Source organism: Pelecanus crispus, chromosome 1 (assembly GCF_030463565.1).
Source record: "Pelecanus crispus isolate bPelCri1 chromosome 1, bPelCri1.pri, whole genome shotgun sequence".
Taxonomy (NCBI): Eukaryota; Metazoa; Chordata; class Aves; order Pelecaniformes; family Pelecanidae; genus Pelecanus; species Pelecanus crispus.
The window spans coordinates 28,690,689-28,717,903 of NC_134643.1; the positions used below are offsets into that span (position 1 = coordinate 28,690,689).

General features: G+C 40.9%; 1 protein-coding gene across 4 annotated transcripts in view; it reads right to left on the reverse strand.

Annotated features, from left to right (window-relative positions):
* Window positions 1-5,981: 5,981 nt before the first annotated feature.
* The window catches only part of ST7 (suppression of tumorigenicity 7), a 159,775-nt gene continuing 138,541 nt past the window's right edge, over window positions 5,982-27,215 (reverse strand). For 2 of the 4 annotated variants that reach the window (XM_075727864.1, XM_075727867.1), the window contains 4 exons: window positions 20,261-20,411; window positions 15,803-15,895; window positions 12,598-12,737; window positions 5,982-6,267 (listed from right to left, as the gene is read on the reverse strand). In XM_075727864.1, the coding sequence (XP_075583979.1) occupies window positions 6,172-6,267; window positions 12,598-12,737; window positions 15,803-15,895; window positions 20,261-20,411 (480 nt within the window). In that variant the 3' untranslated portion in view covers window positions 5,982-6,171. Of the gene's footprint in view, window positions 6,268-12,597; window positions 12,738-15,802; window positions 15,896-20,260; window positions 20,412-27,215 lie in introns of those variants that run through there. The other 2 variants (XM_075727865.1, XM_075727866.1) reach the window with 2 other exon arrangements.

Below are 27,215 nucleotides of genomic sequence, written 5' to 3' on the forward strand. Positions count from 1 at the left end.
CTCGGAGCAGAGACCAGCAAATGAGCCAAGACGAAAGATGGGGCCTGTGCCCCTAAGTCTAATAAGGCTCCGGAAAAGCACCCATGAAGTGCAGACACAGGCAAGGTAATGAAAAAATGATGTAGGAAAAGGAGGTTGAACTGGTGATAGAACATTTTGTAGGTGCAGGTAGAATTTCCATATGAAAAGACCGGAGGAACCTTAGTGGGTACAAACAGTGCGTGAAAAAGTAATCTACCAGGAGCATGCCGTGGCAATAAATTGAGTACTCTGGTTATGGTTTTTTTTAAAAAAAGCATATTTTAAAAGAATGTTGTTTTTTTTTTTTTTTGCATTCAATGGTCTTGAATCATCTTGAGTCATTTACACCTGAAATGCTTTGGAGAAAGTTTGTATCATTAAAATGGGCAAGTCATCTCCAGAAGGCACAGCTGGCATTAAAAGATTAGGAGGAGCCAGAAAGGTATTTATTTGGACAATAAGATAATGTTTCAGTTACTCTACACGGCATTAATATAATGATCACAGCTACATGTAAGAATAATCACGCTTCTGGGTATAAACCAACTGCTGGTGGGAATAGCCCTGTCAGCGTGTTGGTGTACGGGGTGTGTGCGTTACGCACACATGCACATGCAGCATGTATAGGTGCACGCACATCCAGTTCAGTGGTTATACTGTTGGCCTCGTTACTGCTGGCAATTCTGGCTCTGGGCCGGATAAGGAAAATGTCACACCTAATTGTATGTACAGGTAAGCCCAAGGAGGATTTTTTTTTTTTTTTTATAATTAGGATTTCATTGTGAAATTAAATCTGCATGTAGTTCACAGCCTGAGCAATACCACATTTTAAGCCTTAAAGAACTTAAAAGCAGTAAAAAACTTTTTAATTTTTTTTTTTGTACCAGGTGTTTTGAAAGATTCAGGAACCCCTTCGGTAGTCTACAGATCCACCATGTAATAATACAGAAAATATTTCAATGTTCTGGAAAAAAAGGAAGCCTCATTTTTCCAAGGGCACTTGTTCCAGGAAGTTGAGTAAAAGGTAATGAAATCAGATCGCTTCTGAACTCCATCATTTGGTCAATACAGCAGAAAACAAACCCACCTGAATTCTGCAGTCCTAGGTGAAGTGTTTTGGGGTCATTGTATTAAAGTTGGAACCTTCATTCCCCAACCTGGTCCTCCTCCTCCTCCACCAAGGTACGTCTTCTTGCTCCAGGCTTTCCCCTGCTCGCAGGGGCCTGTGGTTCCTGAAGGCTGGTCTTACCAGTAAGACCAGTAAGATGGTGGCATTGAGTACCTTGGCCCTTTTGGTGTCCTTTGTCACCAGATTCCCCCTCCCCATTTAGCAGTGGGCCCACCAAAGGTGCACAGAGGGCTGAATTTTATATTCCACACGAGTACCATAATAATAAGCTGCAATGCAATCCCCCACCAAATCCGCTTCACCAGCGGAAAACCAGAATATCTTGCAGTACAACAAATGTGTAACAGCTGAGCTGGCCAATTATTTGATTAAATTTTTTGCTGCATTTCTGAATTTTTTTTTTTAAAGAAAAGAGCTCACGGTAGGCTTCTTACGGCTGTAAGCATTTCTGCTGCCTCTTCCATGAAGAAAGGACTCCTGGGAGCTTTTGCTATTTCTTAGTAGGAAAAGACACTCAGAGGTGTAAATATTGCTAGGAAGGGCACCTCCTCGACCTTCAGCTAATCAAATAAAGAAGAAAAAGGGGGAGGGGAAAGAAGAAACAGATATCAGGCAAGGCAAATGAAATAATCATATATTTTATTCTATGGAATAAATTTATTCATGTATTTAGTCATGAAGAGGAAACAGCTGTCCCTAGGTAGACACTTGAGTGTCAGAATAATGTTAGCTGAGGCAAAAGGTTGTAGGAATTTTTTTTTTTTTTTCCTCCAAATATGCAGTCCAATTTTCTTGAGGGAGTTCCCTTTGCTTTTGCTGCATGAAATCAGGATCTAGCAGCACTCTGAAATGCTGTTAGCCTGCCAAGCTTTTCGGGCTTGCTCCCTCCCCACTATTTTCAACACACTTAACCCTAAAAAGTGTGTTGAGCTGTTTTAGGAGAAATCTCGTGAAAAAAGTATACTTTTCTTTTACCACCCCATCGTGGAAGATGGGGGATGACTTTCAGGAACGGTGGTGTATGTTAGGGCATATGGGTATTGCAGCTCAATTGTGTTGCTGCTTTTTTTTTTTTCCTGCAAAACTATCTAAACCCAGCTTGAGCATCTCACCCTTCCCTCCCACCCCTGTGTAACTGTCTTTGCAGATGTGAATTAGAAATAAAATACCGCATTTCTGGTACCGTGCTGCACAGCTGCGGAAGGGCAATCCAGCCTGGATGCCCAAATCATACCTGCATTCGGCAGGCAGGCAGGCAGCCTCATGCAGGTATGGCAGCAAAGGGGAAAATGAACGTTTTACTGGGGATCATAGAATCATAGAATCGTTTAGGTTGGAAAAGACCTTTAAGATCATCCAGTCCAACCATAATTAGTGAAGGTCACACAGCTTTTGGGCTGGGGAGGGTGCTTTCACCAGGAAAAAAAATAGCTTTTCATCCAGTGCGGCAGCACAAAGCGTACTGATGCTTGCTCACCTCTGTGGGTTTTGCCCCACGCTCTTCGGAAGGGCTACAGCCTTCACGTGCAGGTGAGGGCCACCTCCGAGGGCAGAGGCAGTTTTGTGGTCACATAGAAGGGCCGGGGGTTTCTCCTGCCACTTCAAACGACACAAATGAACTTGGAATTATTATCTGAAAGGCGGCAGCAGTTCATGGGCTGAAATCACAAACATGGGGTTCTTTTTTTTTGTGTAACAGCTCATTTGCCTGATTAAATGGATGTGACTTCATAATGTAAGATCTTCTCCTGTGTGAAAGAAGCAAACGTATATGAATCGATGTATCGGCTGCTCCTCCTCCGTTGCTCCAGGGGTGCCTCCCTGCCCCCTCAGCAGTGGGAAGGGGGCAGAGGCCCTGCCAGAAGCTACCTCGCCCCTGTGCCTTAACCAAAACCACTGAGGTTTTCAAGCCCTCCGTGCGGTGACAGCCACACCGGGCGTGCGGGGTGTGCCAGGGGTGCAGCTTCCTTTGGATGTTTACCTTCTGTAGGCTTCTGCAACACAGGCATGCTCCTGATTTTTTTTTTTTTTTCCTCCTTTTTACTGGGGTAAGGACTTCTATGCTACCCGGCTGAAAAATCAGAGTCTGCGGATTGAGCGTTCACACCAAATCACAGCAACCGATTCACAACCAGAGAAAACAGGAGCCTTCCCCTAGGTGCAGCACTCACCTCTCCGAGTGTGGCTCTCGCCTTGGCACAGCTGTAAATCTGCCCGCCGGGCGGGCCAGGAGGTGGCTGGCTTGACTTTCCTGACGCTCCTGCGCTTCCCTCCTTTTTTGTTCTACGCAGGTTACGGTGGAAAGAGAGCGCGTGCATCCAAATTGTCTTAGGTTGTCTTTAAAGAAAAAGCCGGGAACTGTGAACGTTTGGAACTTAAAAGCCCTCCCTCCATAAATCTGCAAAGTGAAGATTCGGATGAGTTATTATCTGAACCAGATTTCCAGAAGTCTCATCTCCGCACTAAGCCAGAGGCTCTCCATCACTATAATCACGGGCTCTGTTTGCCTTTTGATCTAAGCCATGCCGACTTCACAGGAAACATGTCAGAGGCAGAAAAGCCTAAGGCAACAAACTCGGCCCGATGAAAAAGAAAATCCTTTTGTCTGACTTGCCTACTCTCCCAGATGCCCAGAATTATAATTAAAGCTAAAGAGATATTTTCTAGATAAAATCCATGGCTCATTACTGCGTATAAGGCAGATGGATACTAGAAATAGTAGAAATAGAATTGCAGAGAGGTATTTTTGAGTTCTTAAAAGTTCTCCACCGTTCAAGGGAAGGATCTGATTCTTCTAGGAGTTAAGCATTCCTTTTTATCAGATTATTACAGATAGTAATTCCCACATAGATCATAATTCATGTTATTCTTCTTCTAACAGGTGGCCAAACTACTACCTTAGTTGCTGACAAACATGGACGTTTGTATATAGCTAGATATACACTGACATGCAATCACATCTACATACTAGGACTGTTAATCACAGCAATTTGTTCTTTTGAAATGTAGGGTATATACAGGTGAACTTCGAAAGGTTTTTGATGTGGCTGGCAACAAGCAACACAAAGCAGCACAGGACAACAAGAGCTGACTGTGCCTGATCCTTCCGATTTTCACCAACCTTAAATAATTCTGACAGCACTGTTGTGAGGCAAACAAATCCATATGGTTATCCCTAGTTTTACAGCTAGAGATACCCAGGAGCACCTGCTGTAAAGGGGTTCTCTGTGGCTGATCTAGCAATGCAGATGCAAAGCCAAGAACACAAATATTGGCCCATTTCACACTTCCACACGCTGTCCACTAGCCATCCACTACCTCTAATCTTATGCCACGTCCCACATTAAATGTAAGCCACACTAATTTGAACATTACAGTGAACTGTTTTGCAAGAATGACGACCAGAGATGAAAAACCTGTATGGAAATCCCCAGCAGCCACATACCTCACCAGTTTTGACATTTAGCCATGGGGCGCTCTGATCTTCTATGACCTCCCTCAGGTTTCATTCTTAGACTTGATTTCTCCTGGTGTGGGGCTGTCTTTTTTCCTCACAGCACAGCAGTGTTTGCTTTAATGCAGTACCACTGCCCACTTGGACAAAAATCTTTCTTCTACATAGACTAGCATATCTGTGATCAAGAGGCCAAAAAACAACGTAATGCATCTCCTGCTGTTAAGAAACACCTTCTTTTTACACCAACTCCAATAATGGGAGTTTTGTCTTTGCTCACTCATTGATAAACAAACTTATCTGCTAGTGATCAGAGTCCCTCAAGCTGCTCAGCGTTTTTAGAAGAACGGCAAAGTTGAACTGGCAAAGTGGCATTTTTCATCAGCTGCATTGGGTTTATGCTTCCTTATCTGGGAGAGGAGCTGAAAAAAAAAACCCCAAACCCTCATGAGGCATTTGTAAGGATGCACTTTCAGTTCTTGACAGTCAGGACTACTTGCTTCAACTTCCAGATCAAATTCTTGATCTTAGAGCTGGCCTCATGCATTAGCAGAGGTGTCTGTGGGAAGTTTCCATCTACAGTGGCTAAGTTATAAATGAATACTTTGTCTAAACCTCTCACAGCACAAGGACAAGATTTCCTGAGGTAAGCACTAATGAGGAAACACCACCCTCTCTGTTAATTGTGCATGAACTAGCACCAGTTTTGCTAATGAGCTTCTGGTCTCAAGCAACAATTTATAACGCTGATGTTTAATCTGTACAGGAAAAAGTACCTGCTTTTTCATACTTGAAAAATACCAGAAATGCAGTAAAAACTAGCAAGAAATACCTAAGAGCGTGAATGCAATGATCACTCACTACAGGTAAATTTGTCTTCAATTCTCTGCCTTTACTCACACTTTGTTCTGTAGAGAGAGAATAAAGCATGGAGCTTCTGAAGGTACTTGAAATAACAGTGGTGTGAAGAAAAATCTGTCAAGTATGTGGACTTTCTGAAAATTCAAATGAGGATAAAACTGACCTCTGCGCAGGGTTGGGAAGCAGAAGCCCAGTGTGTCATCCAAACTGCCTGGAGCGCCTAAAGCTGCTTTAAGCAAGAGCTTTAACTGTTTAGAAGCCTCGGCTAGACTGTCTGTAGCGGTGAGGGCTTCACCCTAACTGAACTCCGTAAGAAAAGGCAGTGATACCATTGCTTAATTGTAAAGTTATTAGTGTTTTTTTCATTAACTGAACGGAAAGCCAAGCCCTAGCTGTAGTGAAGCAGATCCACCACACATGTTTAAGAACACAAAGCACAATCTGAGCTTTGAAGAAGCAGCCAAAAGACAGCAATGCTGCAATACACAAAAGTTTATTTTTAAGTTTTTCTTTTCTGAAGGCAAAATATAATAGAACCTAACATCAATGTATTTTGTACAACAAAACAGTTTTTAGATGAGAACAGACAATCCATGAAGAGTTTTTTAAGTCTTAGAACTGCTTCCCTTTTTTATCATGCTTTCTTGTGGTCAACAAAAAGTTGGCACAGAAGATGTCACGGCAGTCAGTCAGCGGGCGTGCTCCCTCAGATCCTCGTCAGCTGGTGCCACAGACTGGAGGGCAGGATACTTTCTACTTTTTCCATCACAAAATTTAAAGGGGCAAAGAGGGTGCTGAGAAACTGCAAAGAAATCAGATACACATTCAGATGAAAATCCAGGAGACAATACACCTCAAGAGAAAGCTGTCCAATAAGACAAGAAACTCTTGCTGTGTTCCTCTGTAAAATCCTTCAGCACGATAAAAGTTCTATAATTCACGTATAAAGACTTTCTGCCAAATTCTGAGCCTTGCATATATACAGAGTTCTGGATTTTGCTGTAAAAAAAAAAGCAAGAGCCCCATTTTTCTGAAGATCAAAGTGATGAACTACAAAAGTTTTCACACATCTCACATCCTAGATTCAGGCTCACACTGAAGCCACTAAAAGCTCAAACCAAAACGTACTGAAGTGAAAGAGAAGTGAAAGAAAGATTCACAATGGCAGAATCTGCCAGACCACCTCTGAGAGACAAAAACCTTGTCTTTAGATTCAGGTTTAAAATGGTTCTGGGTTATCTACAGATCTGCCATATACACTGAGGCATCACTCACTGGAATTTATCTTAACATCCTCCCTCTATTACAGAACACAGTCAGCAATGTTGAAAGAGGTTTCAATATATTAATGTTAGGACAGGCATATGTGACAAAAATCAAGCGAATAGAGAGCATTTGATCACAGGAAAAAAACACTGCCAGCTACTATCTCAGCACTCAGGTACTCAAAGCACTCCCAAAATTTTGGGAAACACATATTAAACCATGCTTCACATTAATTGCAATTCAACCATACACATTACATACAGAGTACAATATCACACAAAGTCAGCCACCTCGAGGCTGTGAACCCTGTGGCTTCTAACCATTTCGGCTGATGCGACTTTGTTAAAAATAAACAGTTCTGTTTGGAACTGATTGGCAAAGAGCTGCAAGACATTTGTGTTTCAGTTACTGCTCTGCAGTCAGCACAAAACACTGCACTGATGTGTATATTAAGTCTGCTTGGTAGGTCAGTACTAAAGTAAATCTGTTGCTGGAAGTGTTCTCTTTTGGCCCCAAAGAACTCTCTCTCCTGACAAAAGAGAGCATCAGACTTTATAAATAAACACACTTACATCCCTTTTCGTGTTCTGAATTTGTCCCACATATCTTTAGGCACTTAAAGGATGCAGACGTGGGGGTTTGGTCCTGCTGTAGTCACTTAAGAGAACCAAGCACTTCTGGAGAGTAGTAATTCTACCCATCCCAGGACCAGAACTGCCCTTTGAAACTGTCTCTTCCCTCTCCAGCCCCAGCTGCAGAGGGAGCCAGGGTGCTCAGGCTTTGCCTTCTCCTGTAAAGCAGGGGGGACTGCGGCGCAGTGCGGGGTGCTGGCCTGCCCCAGGCATGCTCCTGAACTGCTAGCACAGCTCCTGACACAGCTCTGGCCGGTGCCAGCTACTCTCTCCTCAACAAAGCCCAGGCAGAGTTTGGGGATAGCACAGGGCAGGGACCATTCCCAGCAGCCAGCGAGGACAGGGCCATCCTGCCTTTGAAGGGAGGAGAGGTTGGAGGTACAGACGTGAACTGTGATCTGTCACTTGCCTTTGGAGCCACAGAACAAATGATATTTTATTACTTAATACAGATATGTCCTTGGTCTCGTAACTTAGGCTCCGAAGTATCTAAAGTTAAGTATGAAAAATGCAGTTTCAAAAATTGTTACAGGTCTATGTGCTGCTGCAACACAGCTATATATGGCAAGTGCATTTAAAACGTTTCAAAATTTCAATATCCAACAGCCAGAAATTATAGCCTTTTCATGATATCGAGCAAGAAAATATCGGCAAACAGTTTCACTGTTTACCAAAATGGGCTCTGTGCAGAGTTTAACTGTAAAAATGTATGATGTTTATGATGCTTACACATTTTAAAGGTGACAGTAAGCATTCAAATTCTCTTTTCTCTTTTCTCTTGGACATGCTTGCATACAATACAGACACTACATCATGGACAACTTGTGCATCACGGGAAAACCAGGTAACACCGTCACTGGTAATGAGATTTTGTCATAAGCACAGGTCAAAGAAAAAACTTCTAACTAAAGCTGAACAGAGTATTTCAGTCGTAGTGCTAAAGGTCAAGCTGTATAATGTGAATCACAGCTGAATTAATGTAACACTGACTGACCTAATCTTAGAGTTTGCTATTACTATTTCAAGTGGCTTAGGCCAAGTAGAAGCATTCCCTCTGGTTAAGATGTGAACCGTTTAAATAAATATGTCCCTTGAATTTTGCCAAATGCAAAAGGCTCACTAGAGGATATTTTCTGCTCTTTGAGTAGCACTTGATCTATGTGGTAAGCTTGCACCATCACATCTACTTGGATAAACCTCAGCTTTGTAACCAGTGCAAATTACATACTTGTTAAATCAATAAAATAAGAATAATTTGCCTGACAGTAAGTTTTATTGCAATCCATAGGAATTTTGTTGCTGAAGTAGTCCATTATATCCTATAACAAACTCAGCAAAGTATCTGTAGCTTAAAACAACCCAAGTTTTCCTCCACCTGGAAAATTAGTTGGTCTACAAAATACACTTATATTCATGGATACCAAAGCCTGGCTTCACCGAAGTCAAGCAAAACCTTTGCTGACAGCAAGAGGTTCAGGATGCCACCTACTCTCTTGCACAAGCCCATGTAAACAACATCTGTGCTGGGGTTATCTGGCCCTTGGAAAGCTCCTGGTGCTCCTGTCTTCAGACACCACTGGCAGATGCCTATCCGGCTTGTTTGCCACATGGTAGCACCCAGGAGGGCTTAGTCTGCATGATATATATGTTTGGGGTTTTTTTTGTTTGTTTGGTTTGGTTTTTTAAATTTTTTTGCCTCTCCTTTTGACACTGGGGTTTTTTTTCCACACAGAACAGAAAAAACAGCACCAGAAGTAGAGTACGAATTCAGGGTGGCAGAACTGCTGATGGGAGACCTGTAAAAAGTTTGCCATTATTATTTTGTATTTTAGAAGAAAACAGTCAACCTGGCGATTTCAGAGCTGGCAGAAAGCAGCTTTCTGGGAGCACCTTCTGAATAACACCATTTGATTAAAACAGATATGCGAAAGTATCTTTTCAAGCTTTTCCACTGTGTGGTTGGTGTTTGCATGGACAAACTGACAATTTATTGCTCAGTCCCCGTGATCGGATCTACATGTTCCCTGCCTCAACGTCTGTAGAGGTCCAAGCAGATGAAATATCTCCCTGGGCAAACCTGCTTGCTGAACTTGTCTCATCCATCATACAGGAAATACTGAAACAGATATGTCAGTGATCTCAGGCAAACAAAGGAAGCAAATCAGAGAAAAATTAGTCTTTCTGAAGTTTCACTCATTTTAAAAATTTAACTAGGCACTACACTTTTAGACACAACTGTTGACTCAAATTATATAGCGACCCCTTGTTAATACAACTCTCAATTTTATTTAAGATACATTCTTATTCCTACCATGTTATGAAAGGACCTGCACTTACATATTTTAACGATTTGCCAGATATTGTTATATTTCTTCATGACAATGAAAGAAATTCAATACTACCAACACTGTGCTGACAATTTTATCCAAGCCATGCAATCTAAACTTGGTGCTGAACTGGCAGGCGGCATTCAGAGCAGGTTCTGGCTCTAAAGCATGGGTGCACTGATGGAGTTTGGTGAATTCCATCCTACACTGAAACTCCCAGAAGAGGGAAGTAGTTTTAAAACACCTTTGACTTCTGCATCCAGTGGGGGAATGCGGTCTGCCCTAAGGGACTGTCACAGTGGCACAGGCCACCTTTGGCAGTCTCACACGTGGAAGAGGTCCTCAGGATTCAAGGGCTTTTTCTGCCTTGAAGAACTCAGTGTCTGCATTAATGGGCTGTGGAAAAGGTGCGAGAAGATGCTACCTGGAGGACAGGTGAAAGCCAGTTCCCAACACCCAATCATGCCAAACTATGCTAACCCATTCAGTTTTTGTGAAATATGGTAAATATCAATTTGCAGTAACATAAGCCTGGGCCACGACGGCGATACTACATCTGTGCGATGCTTTTGGGATTGGCAGGCATAAGAGAAGGAATAATTCTGACTTATTAAAATTAAAGCATATGTGCACAGTTTCACAATGTAATATACCACATCACAATGAGTACCAACCATACAGGAATAGGTAATTCAATGTACATAACCACAGCAACAGTCGGCACACTCATCTTTTAGCTATTTATGAAATTAGTTATTTATGAAACAATCTTCCGTAAAACTGAAAGGGAAGAGCCAGGGCTGGCCAACCTCTTGTGTTCTGTTCTGATACAGCTGCATTTCAAAGAGATGTCTTCCATGATTTTCTTCAATCTCATACAGCTCAGCTACTTTTCCCAGAGGAGACAACAAAATGAGCTTTCTGAATCAAAATCTTTCTATGAGCTACTAAATTAATGTCACAGGCTTAAATTCTGCCTTTCCCAAGTACAACAAAAATGCAGCTGCTGCATGTGGTGGTTTATGAAGATTAAGATATAGCTAAAACAAATCACAATACATGTTAACTGACATACTAACTTCATCCATACAGGTTCAGAGATCTTGACGAATCTTGCCAAGTTTATGCATGTTAACGCAGCCCACATTTCAATTCTGTTTGTCTGTGCTTATTTTACTAACTAGGAGCTTTACCTGCTCCAATATGCAGAATTTAATAACCACATACAGAGTGTTGGGGTTTCTATTCTATTAACACCAATGGCAGCTTGCGCTTACACATCAGGGATATAGGTCCTTCTAATCTGACTCTACTCCCCAAACGGCTTTGGAACCTGCAAGCTCCCAACCATGGAGAAACAACTACTAACACACCACCAGTGTAACTTTTGATATCTGTTTGACTGCACTCAGGAACCAAAGCCAGGTGAGTTAAGCCCACGCAAACATGCTACCAATTTTCTCCAATTCCAGTAGCTCACTGCCTGTAGCAAGAGCACTAAGCACAAGATCTCATTATGCTGCCAGCTTGAGATATGTTCTTTGTTCAGGATACAAGGCTGACAAGCACAGGAACAAGGCTAACAGGGGCAGATTTGGGGTCATTAACTATGACAGTATCAGAAAACTTCAGATTACATTGAAAAAGGCCCTGAACAAGGGTCATGCATTTCAACAACTTAAGGAAAAAACCACAAAATAAGCTCTACAAAGAAGTTTAAGAGCATATCCTGAGTTACACGCTTACTGTCCACCAAATGCCCAGGTATACACTCAAGAAACAAGAGAAAGCAAAAATGTTTCAGTTATGTTTCAGCACTTTTTGCTGATAGAAGTGGTATCTCTGGCTACAGCTAATCTTATTTTCTGTCTTCTAGAGCTAATGAAAGAAAATTCCTGATGCAAGAACTGCTGCTGTACCAGACCTCTATCACTCACAAGCCTGGGTGGTAGAAGACCTGGGTCAAATGCAAAGGGAGTCTTTCACCATTTGCAAAGGAGTTTGAGAAAGTACTTACAATCTGGAATTTGCCAAAGCCTTTCAGCCTTGCCTCCTCCACCCCGCCCCCTATGCCTCCCAGATCAAAAGCACCAAAGATGTTAAAAACAAGGCCAGGAGGCTATTTTGGAAACACAAGACCTACAAGAGATACAAATATATTTGAGAAAATATATTCCAACAGAGGATATTCAGTATTTCTTGGAGACAGAGACAGCTTTTTTTATTATCCTAGAACTTTTCTGTAAGTGGGTTTTTCATATCCTAGCACACTGGCGCAGTAATGTTCTTGGCTGTGCAAAGACAAAAGCGTGTTTTAGCATAATTCATGGCCCTTCCCCCCTCATCCTCCAAAATTTATTAATCCTTGGTGGATTAAAAAAGCAGAATCAGCAGAGACTTCCCTGGATGTAGTTAAGAAAAGTTATGAGGGAAATACTGAGACTACTTCCTTCATGGCAGTTTGGGGAAGGGATGCAGAAATTTGCCCTGGTTAACAGTACACTCTATTTCTGCTCATACTAATAGTTTCTATTGCACTGGAAAGCATGGACAGTCATTATGGCTCTACACAAAATACAGGGGTTCTGCAAACCCTTATTACTTTATTTTATCAGATTATATATGAAAACCCAGATACTCCTTTCTTCCACCAAGCCTTTTTTGGCAAAATCACAAGAGATCTAGCCTAACAAAAGAGCCATATAAACCAGAGAAGACAGCCAGTAGTGTGTTTTCCTGATTAGCTCCCTTAACAGTTGTTCAAATGTCCCCCTGCTCAGACATCTCTTGATGTTTTATCTATACTACTGAATATGCAGATATTTAATACCCCGCAATATTTAGCTCAGCTCTTCCTGCATCTGTGTCTTTATTTTCCAGAAGAGAGCAGCAGCAGAGAATACTCACAGCTTTTGCGAAGACCCCCATAAGCTCTGGGAACTGATGTGTCAGGAGGGCTAGCATGGCTGTGAAAGAACATAGTCCAGCAGTGAAGAGGATGAAGAAGGGAAGCTCTTTCTTGGGGTAAACTGAAACTTCATGAAATGCTGCAGGAAAAAAAGATGGGAAGGGGAATGCATTATTTGTAAAACAAACCCAAAACCGCCCAAAGCCAAACCAACACTCTTATGTGGTTTAAACAGCCAGAGATACCCAAAGATGCTTTTTGAAAGAAGGAACACACAGAAGGTCTGAAACAGCTAAGGTCAACATTATTGTTGTGTCAGTCCCCTCACTGCCAAGTAATTCTCGTCTGAAGATCATATTTCTGGCTTACTCTGGTCCTACGTACACGCTACTTTTGCCTGCCTTGTGTCAGAGCTAACTATAACACAGCTGGGCAACAACTAACCCCAGAAAACTAACCTACAAATAAAACATCCTTTTTTTTTTTTTTAAACAGGTCATTGACTAGCCACATGGCTGCATGTTTGCTAATGCTGGTACACAAGAGAGTGCAGGAACATGCACCCGGGAGCAGCAGTGAGACCAACCTTGCAGAAGCGTGGTTGTAGATTGGTTTAAGCAGGCTGTAAAAGTACAGCCTTTGTAACAGTGAATTCTGAGGGTTTAAGCTGCAGAACCAAGAAATATTATCCTAAAAGTATGACATATAAACACATACTTTAAATTGAGATTTTCAGAATTCTCTGTATACTTATAACAATACAACAACTTTTTAAAGTGTTAAAACCTGAAATTTAAATTAATAGTGAATTTTTAAGGTGTTTGTTAGTATACACTAAAAGAGATACAGAAATTTTGACTCTGGTATGAAAAATCACTCATGGGGCTTTGGAGAAAGCAGCACTGAGAAGGCTAAAAGGGTCAGAGATAACGAGCATTTTAGTGGAAGAATATATCCCTTAAACTTTTATGGTGGCTCAGATTCAAGGTGAAAATTTGGCTGGGTTGGCAAAAGGTCTGGTGAACTCTTACCTGTCTGCTTCACTCATTCAGTCCATATGGTCACGATAAATGCAAACTTTGAAACATTTTTTCTCATACAGGACCAACCTCAAGGCTTCCCATATACTCAAATCCTATGACTATTTATACACACAAAACATTACTCTTCCATTTTGCCTACTTTCTTTGCTTCAGTGACCAGCTCTCATCTCATCGTACTTGCAGACAACATATGCACAGGGCAATCCAGCAACATGACAGGACAATATCCTTAACTGCATTCATGCAGAGTGGAGCGGTTTCCAAAACCAACAGCAGGAATTCATAAGAGTTAAAATTAAAATATTATAAACTAAAAATATGTATGATTTTTGGGTCTGCTAATTCATTCAGTTTAAAAAGAAAACCACAGATAATTTGCAACTTCCCTTTGATTTAAATTAAATTTAGAGATTGGGAAATACCGGATCATGGACTTTGTAAGTCTAAGAATTCTTGTGCTCAGTTTTTTGCACTTGCTTTTGACACAGGCTCAAACTTGTTGTTCTGGTCTGCATCCAGTCATAGCAAAAGTTTTGTGATTGATATTTTTAATTCGGATAGTCTATCAGATGTTAGTGTTCTGATATAATTCCAGCTGACTCTCCTTTAAAACACATGTAATTAAAGGGTGTGGACAGGTATGCAAAACCCCTTTAACTGACCTGTGTCTGTCACGGTATGTTAAACCCTTCCCTACTCAAACCCAAGAGATTTTGCAGCGAAAGGCATTTCCCATAACTGCCAGAGCAGAACACGACTGTCTGCATATGCTGTTAAAGAGCCCCTCACTTCTAACATTTGACAAGAATGATTAGTTTTGCATCTAAAAAGAGAACGCTGAGCTATTCTGCGTGACTTTGTCGTTCCTTAATCTCCTGACACTCCACCCTCCCCAGCTCAGCATCCCTCTGAGTAAAGCAAGCAGAGCGCTCCAAGAGGTGTTGTTATAATTAGGGTGATTATAATGGGGTGGGGAGATATTGTCAGTTGCCAAGGATTTCTGTGTAACATCAGTGAGAATGTACTGTGGAGAGACTCGCAATGAGTGGATTTTCGCTGTATTATTCTCACCTAATGTTTACTCACATAGGCTTATAAAAAGTGGCAACACATTTTTCAGTCCAAACCAGAGAGGTTCTGAATGAAAGACTACAAAGAGTGCAAATGCCTTCAAAACCAGCCTTCACAGCAGAAGCAGGTTACGTTTTACTTTTTCCAGAACAGATTTCTCTTTATTCCTTCTTCAGGATAAAGAAGGTGAGAGAAGACTCTCCTTCCTTGGATGAACCTGTATTTGCCTCCTCTGCCCGGACCCTGCAAACCCCTCCCCACTTCTGTGTGTTCCACTTGTGCTCACACAAAGTCCCACTGACTTCAGTGACAAAACATGTGGGAATGAAGCATAACTGTTTGCAAGATTGGCTGCTTCTGCTCTTCTTTTGCATTCTTGTGCTTCACTGCATGCCCTGCAAGAAGTCCCATTAGCTTGGACTGTGTTGCTTCCTAAGGGCTGGATCTGTCTTTATATCTGTATCTTGCAGAGCACTGGGAACACTGCTGGCACTTTGCTAACACATGCCATAAACATATATAATAATTGACTGAGGTAATTTCACATCAATTTCTTCATAATAGCACATACACCTATTACACGAAGAAAACCCTTTCTTGCTATTTAAGACAGCTTTTCAGAAAATGTCAGCATAACCTGTCAGAATAACAGCTGTGTTAATGATCCAGCTGTCCTCAAGCAGGTTTGATCTTGCCTTGGAATTTAAGTAGTTGCTGTGTCTACAAAAGACTAACAAGGCTGTGCCACTGTGCTTTTGGTTTGATGGGATGTTACCCTAGATGAAAGATCAGACATACTTTCCAGTATTTTGGCAAGAGAGAATAGCAAGATCTAACTGATTCGTATCTCTTCAGTAATCTCTCTCCCTGTCCCTACACTGTCAACGACAATAAAGACAGCTAATCGTTATGAACTATGGCTGGGAGCTGCCTCTTAACCATCAAGGGAGCTCCAGAGACTCACTGTCAACCCGATTATTCTAATCCAGTGTATTCAATTTAAAAGGCATTATCAATGGAGAGCAGTGCTGCAAGACTCAGGTAAACGATTCTTTGATCTCAATGATAAGAAAAGAAAAGTTGAACGTACATGGTAGTAGTTCTCTATCTGCAGTTTCTGTACAAATAGGGTAAGGGTAGAAAAGATGTCCTTTTTCCAGTGGATAGGGGATCATTCTGAAAGCTGAAAAGAAAACAACACACCACCATGCACAAGTTACTGTGAGTGTGGCAGTCACTGGACATACTTAGCTATATTGACAATTTTGAAAAACAAACATAGACAAAACATAACATTTATATTTGGTTGCAAACCACATATACATCATTTAATGAAGTGCCAAAATATAAATCTACACTCTAACTTTTAATCCTGCAAACACTTATGTTTATTTTTACTCTTGGGAGAAGCTCCATGAGCATCAAGTGAGACCACACTACAAGTACATACATAAATGTTTGCGTGATCAGAGCCCATTGTACTTACAATTCCATAGCCAAATGTACACATTTTGTCTTAGGCTTTTAGGCTGCAGAATTTTAAAATTTCAGGGGAAAAAAAGTGTATCCGATGTAACAGGTATAGCCTACAAAAATGACCAGCCAAGCTTGTGAATTCAGGCCAATACTCGCAATCTCAAGCATAATAGAAGTTTTGCATGGAGAAAAGTACGCTACTTTTTCCCATCACACTCGAGCAAACCAGGTAACATTGATGACTCAAGCCCAGAGAACCAGTTTTCCAACACAGTCATGTTTTCATTTTGTATTTGGCAATCAAAGATTAATACTGAATTATTAAAACTAGGTTCCTCACATGCATTCTTTTTAAACGTAGCAGATCAAGTCAGGTTTCCAATATAAACCTTCAAGTCATGGATTAAATAATACTTAATCTTATGCATTTTAAAAATTGAAAATAATAACAGAGAGGGAGGGAAATAGATTACTAAATCTGGACAGTGATGATGTCATAGGCCATCTGAGTGTGGTTTATGGAAACATCAGAATACTGGACTGAATTATAGCCTTGCAATCAAGGCATCCTTTTCCATTATCCTATATATTATTCTCACTGTTAAAATGTCATCAACATGTTATTCTCACTACTCCTATGAACATCAGTCACTGAAGCAATATTCTCCTGAACAGATGTCCTAGAAGCACTGTACATTTTAGATGTTAGGTACAGCCCACCATCACATCATAACACTCTCTTATCTCTTGCTCACAAGGCAACAGAGAAACTGGTTTAAAATACACAATACCACAATATTTTCAGTTGTGCACACCGCATTTGCAATCATGCTAGCTGTATTTTTTGTACAAGTGTATGAGCATATTTGTTCATGATTACTATGTTTAAAGCAATAGTAAAGAAGGCAGAAATCCTCAAAACTGTAAACCAACCTGATGTGTAATGCTCTTCCAATACTAAAACCCTCCAAGTACAAATACAAGTGAAAAATGTCTGAATAGATTTTGCTGAATTTAAACAGTCATCTTTGGCATGAGACCAAATATGGAATAGTTACAAATATGGAATATTTACAGCAAAACAGTTTATTCAGCAATGTTATCAGCCATGGAAGAAAGTACTCTGGTTCATCTGTATCAGTTTGTGTTTACGTAGGTAGTCCTCTGCCTTAGTCTTACAGTATTATCCGATCCTATTTTACGTTAATCAATTCAGGTAGCACAGAGGCAGTTTGCCATTCAACCGTGTGCTCATCATAAAAGCTACAGTAGTATTTGAGAACCCTTAATTTTTTCTTCTTCATGTGAACAACAGGAAACATGACACAAGTTTAGAAACTGACAGTACGAACAAGCACCTCAGACTCTTCTGAAATTTGGTTACACTTGAAACTACAGACCTTCTGTACAGAGCGCCTGGACCAAACCCAAAGCAACATTTCATGTGGTGTCACTTGGGCTTTTTTGTTTGTACTATGAATAAAACTGTACTTTGACTGATTGAATGAAGACAGAGCAGGAAACAACCAACATTCCAGTTTGATGATGAACATTATTTTTATAACCTCACTTTTCTCAATTCTGGAATGCAATTTGGGAAAAACACGCTGTGAGAATTTCAGAGTTTAAAATATCATGAAGAGATTTCTGCAGAAATTTTGTTAGAAGCTGTCTTAATTAGGAGTGACCTTGTTCTCCTCAGAAGCATTCAAAATGTACTCCCCAAGTGACTGACTTAATGTACTTAATTCTGCCCAGTTCATACAAGGTCAGAATTGAATATTGTATATATGTGGGCATTAAATTCCTAGATACAAGATACTAAAGTGAGACTTGTGGTTATTTAAGCACACTGACAGAACAGTACACTTTAAAAACATTTCAAGTACATAAACGCCTAGAAAGAAAGCAAGGGCAACTGACCATGTACTGTATGTAGACTGTTGGTTAGAACTAGTATCTAATTAAATTTAATTTCTTTGTCATGTTTCTACTGGTTTTAACTTATAATTGTGCAGAGATGCCAAGGAAACCTTTTGCAAGTAATGGACATGAGTGACATAAATAGTTCACTACATCCGTAAAGAATATTACCCAGACTAAGACATACACCAAAAGTTATCATTATTGGACTAGATACTGGTGAAACCATTAAAACCCATGTGAGTCTTTAAGCGTGAGCAAAATCTGGACAAAATTATTGGGGATCGGTGCACTTTTCATCTCTCTGAAATCACTGAGCAAAATGAATTGTGGATTTTTCTTTAGAGGTTATGCAACAATAACCATTTACATCTTTATTAGCTGATATTTGTGTAGTAGTAGCCTGTAAAGTACATACTCAGATTGCTGTGGAGGTAATAATGAGAGGAAATCAGTTAATGCAGTTGGATGGGAATGCCCTGCACTGCTTTCAGACACAGATGACTAGATTCCCTACGCGGCAGGAGGACTGCAGGGCAGCCAGCCTCTTGGGCCAAAAGATGGTCCTTGGAAACAGCCCCTTAGGGACTCCCCAGCCTGACAAAGCAAAAGAAGATCTATTCAGAATTTCCTGCAAAATACTGCTCCATAATGATGGGACACTGAGCCTTGGGCTAAAGGACTTCTCCAAGCATCTAGAAGAGAAGAAACACTACGTAAAAGCAAACCACTGAAAATAAGCCACTGGGAAGGAAGCTTTGAGGGAGAGAATAATAGACTGGGAGAAATGACAGGAAAAGAGCAAGCAGGTAGGACAGAGAATAATGCAGCAGAGGAAACCCCAGGTGGCAATTGTATGATTAGTGAGCAAGGTGTTCTATACACCTAGAAGTAAAGCCATTGCTTTCTCAGGGAGCCTACATTGCAAATTAGGCAAGTTCAGGCCATTTAATATGGTGACTGAGATAGTAAGTCCCCTGTACAATGGAGGCATTACATGCATTTCTGTAGGAATTATCATGGTGACAAACTGTATCTTTTATAACAAACCTAAATGAGAACAGCAAATGAAGGAAGGAAAAAAATGGTATACTAATATATGGAGAGGCTAAAAGAGAACAGAAGCAAGCAGAGCAGAAAAGGGGAACCAGATTACAGACAGAAAAACCTGCATTAAAAAAGCCCATAGAGCCTGATTCTAAATGGCACTTTTTAATTCTCTGGAACCTGAAAAGAGCACATCTCACAGACAGGATAAGATAATTTAGGTTAGCAGGTTAGTATACGACTCCAACCTCCTACTCAAAGCAGGGCCATTTTCAAAGTTAGGTCTGGTTGCTCAGGGCCGTGTCCCGTTGAGCTCTGAGTATCTCCGGGGATGGAGATCCCACAACCTACCAGCAACGTGTTCTAGTGCATCATCACTCTCATTCTGAAAATATTTTCCTTATGTCTAAATGAAGTTGCTTTGGCTGCAGCTTGTGTCTATTGCCTCTTGTCTTTCCACTGTGCCCTTCTGAGAAGACTTTGACTCTGTTTTCCATATTATCTCTCCATTGGGTGGAGGAAGACAGCAACTGGATCCCTCCTTCACCTACCAGAAATCTTTTCCAGGTTGAATAAAACCAGCTCGCTCAGCATCTTTTCCTACTTTGCATGTTCCAGCCCCCTATATATCCTAGTGGTCTTCCACTGGACTCACTCCAATTTGTCAATTAAATATTAATGAATAGTATAAAACAAAACAGTATTTTATGCTGTTGTTGTTGGGGTTTTTCTGCTTATAAAGCACTTTAATAATTTCCCAATATCAAAACATTCAAATAATGACAAACAAATTTCTACAACTCTGGAATGAGGAAGGTAAAATATTAATTCCATTATCCATGAGTAGGGAAATATGTCACAAAGAAGATGGAAAATTTTGTTCATTGTCACACAGAAAACACAATCCAAGGCTTCAAAACCCTTTTTCCTCATTAAATGAAGCTTGTATTTTCAGTTTGAATTTCAAATATTTCAATGCTGGTGAGGATATAACTGACCTCCAGAATTCCCACATACCATACTTCACAAAAAGCTATTATTTTCTCATGACATTCAATAAAAATGTTTTATTAGCTCCTTTGTAAGAAAGAGAATTACTTACTGCCTTCCCATGTACAGTGTAAGAGATTCAATGCCCCCTCTACTCTTTTCCAGTGTTGAAGATGAAAGAAAGCATATGCTATTGCTTCACTGTCCCCTCTCTTCAGAATATGTTCAGGGGGCAGAATTAAACTTTTCATTTCTAGTAGATACTGCAATAAAAAAGCAGAGCACAATTATTTCAGAGGCAATAGAAAACACAAAAAGCTGCCTGCAAGTCCACAATGCACACTGAAAGGTCTGTTTCCCTAAAGTACTTTCCCTCTTAAGTGTTTCATCAAATGTGTAACATCCCCAACTGCACTTGAAGATAATTATTGAATTATTCCCAAAGACTAAGCTATGCTGACAGATGGTTAATGTTCTGCTCTTCAGCTGTAGTAGGGGGACTATAGAGACTTTCAAAATGAGATGTCTCTCTTATCAAAGGAGACGGAAAAAAGGGCTCAAAGCAGAAAAGAGAATCCAATTACAAGAGCTTTTTAATTAAAAGTGTTTATAATAAAATGAAGACGACATTAAGCAGCTTGATGCACATAGTCTTTCTATAAGGAAACATGCAGTATTCATAGTTTGCACACAGGTTGCTTTACTGCATTGCCATCAACTGTTACCTACGCCTATGAATACACAAGGCTGGCAGCCACCTAAGTAGCTACCAAGACGTTACAAAGTAAAAAAAATTACAAAATGTAACAAATACCTGATTTCCACAAAAAAAAGTATTGGATGTTTAAGCTTGCTACTTGAAATGCTTACTGAAAATGGCATGAAAATGAAAAGCACCGCTGACTAAACCCTCAAGCAATTCTCCCCATTACTGGATCCCCCCATAACAGAAGCGGATGAAACACACGGAGGGTTCATGCCACAGGAGAAGACAGAGGTCCTGGACATTATTCAAGCAGGTGATCTTTCCTCCTTCCCCAGCCCATGAACTAGACCACTACCAGTTCAGCAGACATTATCTCATGACTGATGTTACTACATTCCAGTCAGTGGAGGGGAAAGATACATCCCTTGTCACCACGCTTTACAGGGAAGGAATGACAGACAGAAATCACAGGCTGCTCCTCCGAGAAGTGGAACATTTCCCAGCTGTGCACCAACTGCTCTTCAGTAGCATAAGGAAACTATGGGATGCCCAAGAGCAAATGCTTCCAGGATGCCCAAGAGCAAATGTTCTCCTCGCCAGACTGTTCACGTTAACACAAGAGGCAGCAGGAGAGCCAGGCAGCAGACTGTCAGGCCCCAACACAAGGTTCGGAAAGGAAAGTTACGGTTATTCATTGGCAAAAAGAGAGTGAGCGCGCAGCCCCTCCGCTTCACTGAGGCCTCTGTGCCTACGCGCTGGTCTCTGCTTTGGTCTGGAAGGAGGAGGACTGCAGGACTTAGGGACTGACAGAAGCCCCGTGCAGGGACCCAGGAGAAGGCAACTTGGCGCCAGAGGTGAAACCAAGGCCTGGGTGGTAACTTTCCACAGATGACTTTTGTGAATGGGAGACTGCAGGGCATGCTTGAGCACCCCCTCAGTATGTGAGCTGGTGCAGAAAGAAGACGGAAAGAGGACAAAAGAAATACATGAGAATTGAAAATCAGCCTTGGGGAAAGGAAGAGGGAAGGCCAGAGGGAAAGGAGCGCAAATAGCATGATGTCATGGAGGGCATCCTAGAGCCAGATACCCCTTCGGCTGAAGGAGCCTGGAAAGAACTAGCAAACAGGTAAAGGATTTGAAGAGACTGTGATCAAAGCAGAGAACCGTCAACCCTGGGAAATAGACAAATACTTCAAAGAGGAAAGAGAAATCACACGTTTCTGATGCAGGTAACGGTATTGAGGAGAAACTGAATTAGCAGTGGGAGTAATACGTGCGATACTTGGATCTTCTCTAAAGCCTTTCAGAAAAAATTGAGAGAGCTGGAGAGCAGGTGGATTAATAGAGGAAGCTGCAATTTAGTAGGCAGGACAGGGGACTAAGAGTGACAGAGAGAACAGAATAAAGAGCTGACAAGAGGGAGGGAGCTGCCAGGCTTACAGAGATACAGCAAACGTTCTTATTCACTGCCCTAATGAATGTGCCACCCTTTTAAAAACACACGTTATACCTGTTGAGCAGAATGGAATACAGCTGCAAGAGCTGCAGGTTTCCATCTGTTTCATTGATTTAGAACATAGCTCTTATTTCTGTATTTTTTGCAAAAGTAAATGAGAAAGTAAGCTCTCAATATTTAAATATTTCCATCAAAGGGAAAAAAAAACCAACCCCAAAGCCATGTTGCTATTTGTAGGAAGAGAATAACCAGGAAGGAATGTCTTATTTCAAGGAGTCCTGAGATGAAAACATGTTATTTTGATTCTTATGTATTGCTTGTTACCAGCGATTAAAAACAAATCAGGTGGAAATGCCAGATGGAAGGATATGTCTTGACACTTGGAAATCATTCTTAGTCCTCATTCAGTTGTGTTGACTTCTCAGTCTGCATTTTTCTCAGTTTCAGAAAGAAAAAACTATTTTTAAAAGTTCCTCAGATCAAAAATGTGAATGAAACTCCTCCCTCATTACTCTATCACAGCTACTTTCCCAAAAAAAAGTCCATAATCTGGTTTGATGATATTCAAGAAGACCCACGCATAAAGTTGATGGATGGCTCAAGTCTCATTTGGGCCTCATAATAGTTTCTGTTTTACGCACAAAGGTCAGCCACACCTTTTGGGCATACAAGCTGTCAATGAATTTATTCTGGAGGCATTTCCAGCAGGAATGCTAATTGTACACAGCCCCAGAGAGACTTCGTCTGGAACACTCTGTACAGTTCTCATCAGGCACTTTCAGAAACGTAAAGATCAAATTCTACAAGTACAGAATAGAGCTAATCAAAGAAACGGCAAGTCTGCTTTGCGAGAGGGCACTTGAAGGCCCCCATCTGTTTAACTTCTCTAAATAGCAGTAACAGGTACCAAAAAGGCACGTAGCTGTAGGTAGGGCTTGATTATTATGGAAGGAGAGATATGACTGTCCATGAAAATTAGGATGGTCTTGATGTCCTAGAATATCCTATCCATTTGTGCACTGCTGCATTTTCAAGGAGAGTTCAAGAGCCTGGAGGTCATTCAGGTTCCTGGAGGTTTGGCTGACAGGGCTCAGGGTCTACTTGGAGATAGCACAGGCAAGGGCAGCCCCCTTTTATGGTAACTGCAGGCTACTGGCACCCAGATACTTGACAGGCAGGACTGAGTCCCAGCAATCTGCTGGGTTTCCAGCAGATTGTTCATGAAATCAACACAGCCCCCCTGAAACATTTTGGATGGGACAAGCATACAAATTCCAGTGAAATGAAATTAAATTAAAAAAATCTTTTTTCAAGAACTATCCAATAAGCTGCAGTCCTCATGCTGCCCATCTAACATGTGACTGTGAATCACAGTCCTGATGGACTTCTGCATGCAGTAAGTATCTCCAGCTCTTGGAAAAAATCAGCCAAAGACATCAGATTGTAGTTTCCAAGAAGCTGCTATTGCACTTCATCAACGATACTACACTAGACAGGTACCATCTTCTCTTCAGCCACCAAAGACTTCAGGGTAGGAATCTGACTATATCTCAAGAGTTCCAAAGGCCTCAGTCCACAGCACAGTCCTTGTTGTTACAGGACTAATACGGACACAGCCCTTCCCCACTGCATTGTTTCGGCTTGGATTTTTTTGGTCAAGTTTTCAGTTTTTCTGGTCTCTCTTTTATGTCACCACAAACTTTTTCCTGTCAAAACCCTGTATTTTAGGAGTTACAACAGGAGTTACAAGTATTTTTCATGTGCTTCCACAGAGGGCTTCTGGGCCGGTTACATGATATTGTAATAGATATTGCTCAGCTATAGCCATTCTGTACACATATAGGAATATGCCTTTTAATGAGTATTTGGAGGATGACAATGGACCTTGTACACGTGAAGTGCAACATGGTGGAGTTTATACTTCTCTTACTTGAATTGATTGAATATACATTATTTATTTCATAATATTGACAGCACTCTGGCTACTAATTCCCCTCTGCTAGGAGTGCTTTAACATTCCACATTAATGAGCTACTTCAGTGCTCTTTTATAAAATAAATCAACCTATCTCAGGCAGGTTTCCCTCTTTTCCTCAATAGTGCAATTTCCCTCTGAAATTACAGCTCAGGCCACAAATAGGTAACAGTCACTCCTACACCTGTGACAGCATCCCTCCAGGCCAGAATATGAGAATTTAATATTGTTTGAACAGGAACTCTCCTCCTCCCAGTGGGATGAAGAGCACAAGCTTAAAACAGTTCCAAAATACTGGTTTCTACATGCCCAGAGAACCCACTTTTAGGTTATCTTAAAAGTTCTCATTGGATTGATGGTAGTTAAGAAGTTTGGCCTTTCTGCTGGAGATACAAAAACAAATCACCGTCTCACTGAACAGTTAAAAAACTCTCTTAAACATGACTGGAATAGTTTCTCTGTAATATCATGGGGTGTGCGGAAGACATTCATTTCCCATCTGGTATATGAATTTGTTTGCATTATTTGTTTCTATTAGCAACTACAACTTACTAGAAACCACACAAGCATACAGACAGACACAGTTCTTATTAAACATAAATTAAAATAAATAAGAAATAAATGAGAAGGGATGAAATGAAGAACAGATAACTCTTTAAAAGTGTTTAAGTCAATGTTTTTTTACATCCTTTTAAGAAACTGTTTATACACAAAATTGGCATTTCTTAAAGCAATATCAAAATTTAAGTTGTCCAATTCAAACACAACAAACTTCAGCAGTGTGGTGGTACATCTTCCCCCTGCCCCTGTTTTTTTTTCTGTCCTGTTTTTTTCCCCTCTACTTCGTCTGCTTTACAATCTCAGGAATTCACAGGCTGCAGCTTTTGCGTAGAGAGTTGGTCAGTTAAGCGCTCCTTAATTGTACCAGAAACTCCTACATGGCTGGAGCAGAGAGCGTCTCTGTTCTTATCAAGATTCATATTATGGCTAACAAGGGGAACAAGAACAAACAGCTACCCCGGACAGCCTTGAAACAGGGTGGTATCATCGCTGCTGGAATTCCAGCAACAAGCCGACCCGAATTGTGGCTCGGATGGAAATTTACTGGTGATTAAAGTCAATCATCTCACAATCCTATAAAACGGCAGTCCTAAGTGAGGCCCTTTGAGCTCTCCTGGACCGCCACGGGCCGCACCAGCATCTCCCTCTGATCGAAATGTCTCTCAGAGTCAGCGAAAACTAGCAGATTCCCAAAGTCTGCTGCCACCAGAACTCCATTGCTGGAGATCGACAACGGAGCCTGGGCTGCTGATATTCTTCACTCCTCGAGACTCTGCTCTCGCCCGTTGAGAAATGCCAAGGCATTAGACGTGAGTATTTCACTAAACTCGAGGGGAATTTTTAACAGGTATACTATTTTCACATTTGCATTTACAGTTGTAAGTTGCATGCATAAATCAATTTAAGTAGTTTGTAGATGTATGATTCAATTTTAAAGGAGTTTGATATTGCTGTACTATCCTTACAGCATTACTCTTATAAACCGTTGACCAAGTCTGAGACTAGGAGTGGGCCTAGCCGCACCTAGGCTCCTCTCTGAGAAGGAGTCTAGAAAGCAAGGGGGTCCATTCCGAACCTCATGACTCAACGGCAGGGTTCCCGCATTCCCTACATACAATTTCTCTTTCTCTCTCGTATAATCCAAATTTCCTTTATATATATACATTACTCTTATATTTCCTTTATATATATATACATTACTCTTATTCATATAAACCGTTGACCAAGTCTGAGACTAGGACTAGACCTAGCCACACCTAGACTCCTCTCTGAGAAGGAGTTTAGAAAGCAAGGGGGTCTAGTCCGAACCTTGTGACTCAACGGGAGGGTTCCCTTTCACCCCCCCCCCTTTTTGCTCTCTCTCCCCCTTTTACTTTTATTCCATATATACGCAATGCTTTTATGAATCAGCTTAACTTTTTGTGATTTATTCTCTTTTATGTGTGCTTTTGTGTAGTAATAGAGTGAACCTTGCCATCTTCGAATCTGTAACTAAGTCACTGTTTTGATTAATTTTGTCTATCACTTTATTAATCATTGGTGATTGAGTGCTATTAAAAATACTATAACCAAATTCTGCAATTCGCTATAAGTAAACTCTAACTTTTACTAAATCAAACTGTGTAAAGTCACTCATTCATAGTGAATCAACATAATCAGCAGGATTCACAAACCTTCATTCGTGACAAGCAGGTACTCTCTTTAAATCAACTCAGCTCCTGGCTTACATAGCAAACCCATACAACTGTGTGCAGAGCACACCTTTGACTTACTTTTAACAATTAGATATATCGACCATCACCTGTTTTCTTTTCCCTTTGCTTTACTCAATAGCTTGTGTCTCAGAAAAGAGAGGTGGCTTTTCAGGAGGAGTTTGAATGCAGGGAGGGAGCCTTGCAAATCAGTTCAGAAAGGGTGTTCCACAATTGAGGAATGCCCCAGAAACAGCTGTGGTACTTTATCAGCATTAGCTTGGGATAGTTGCATTACATATAAGTGGGGAAGCTCCAAACACAACATATAAATAATACTGATGAAGTCGTGTGTGTGTGTGTGTATACACATACACTTTTTTCCCCACCCACTCCAGAAATTATGTACTCTCCATGACATAGGATGTACTACTCTTTTTTTCTATACAAACCCCTCTGGAACTAGTGATAGCCCAACTGCTTCAGTGGCAATAAAAACCTTTTTGTTTAACTCTTAAATTTTTGAGCAGCACATTGTCAGACAGGGTCAGCACATTTCCTTGGGACCAAACACCATGGCACTACTCTAAAATAAAAGGACACTAGTCCATAGAATCTCATTTGAGACAAAGATGGTTGAAAAAAAATTCAGACACATCTTCACAAACAAGTGATACAA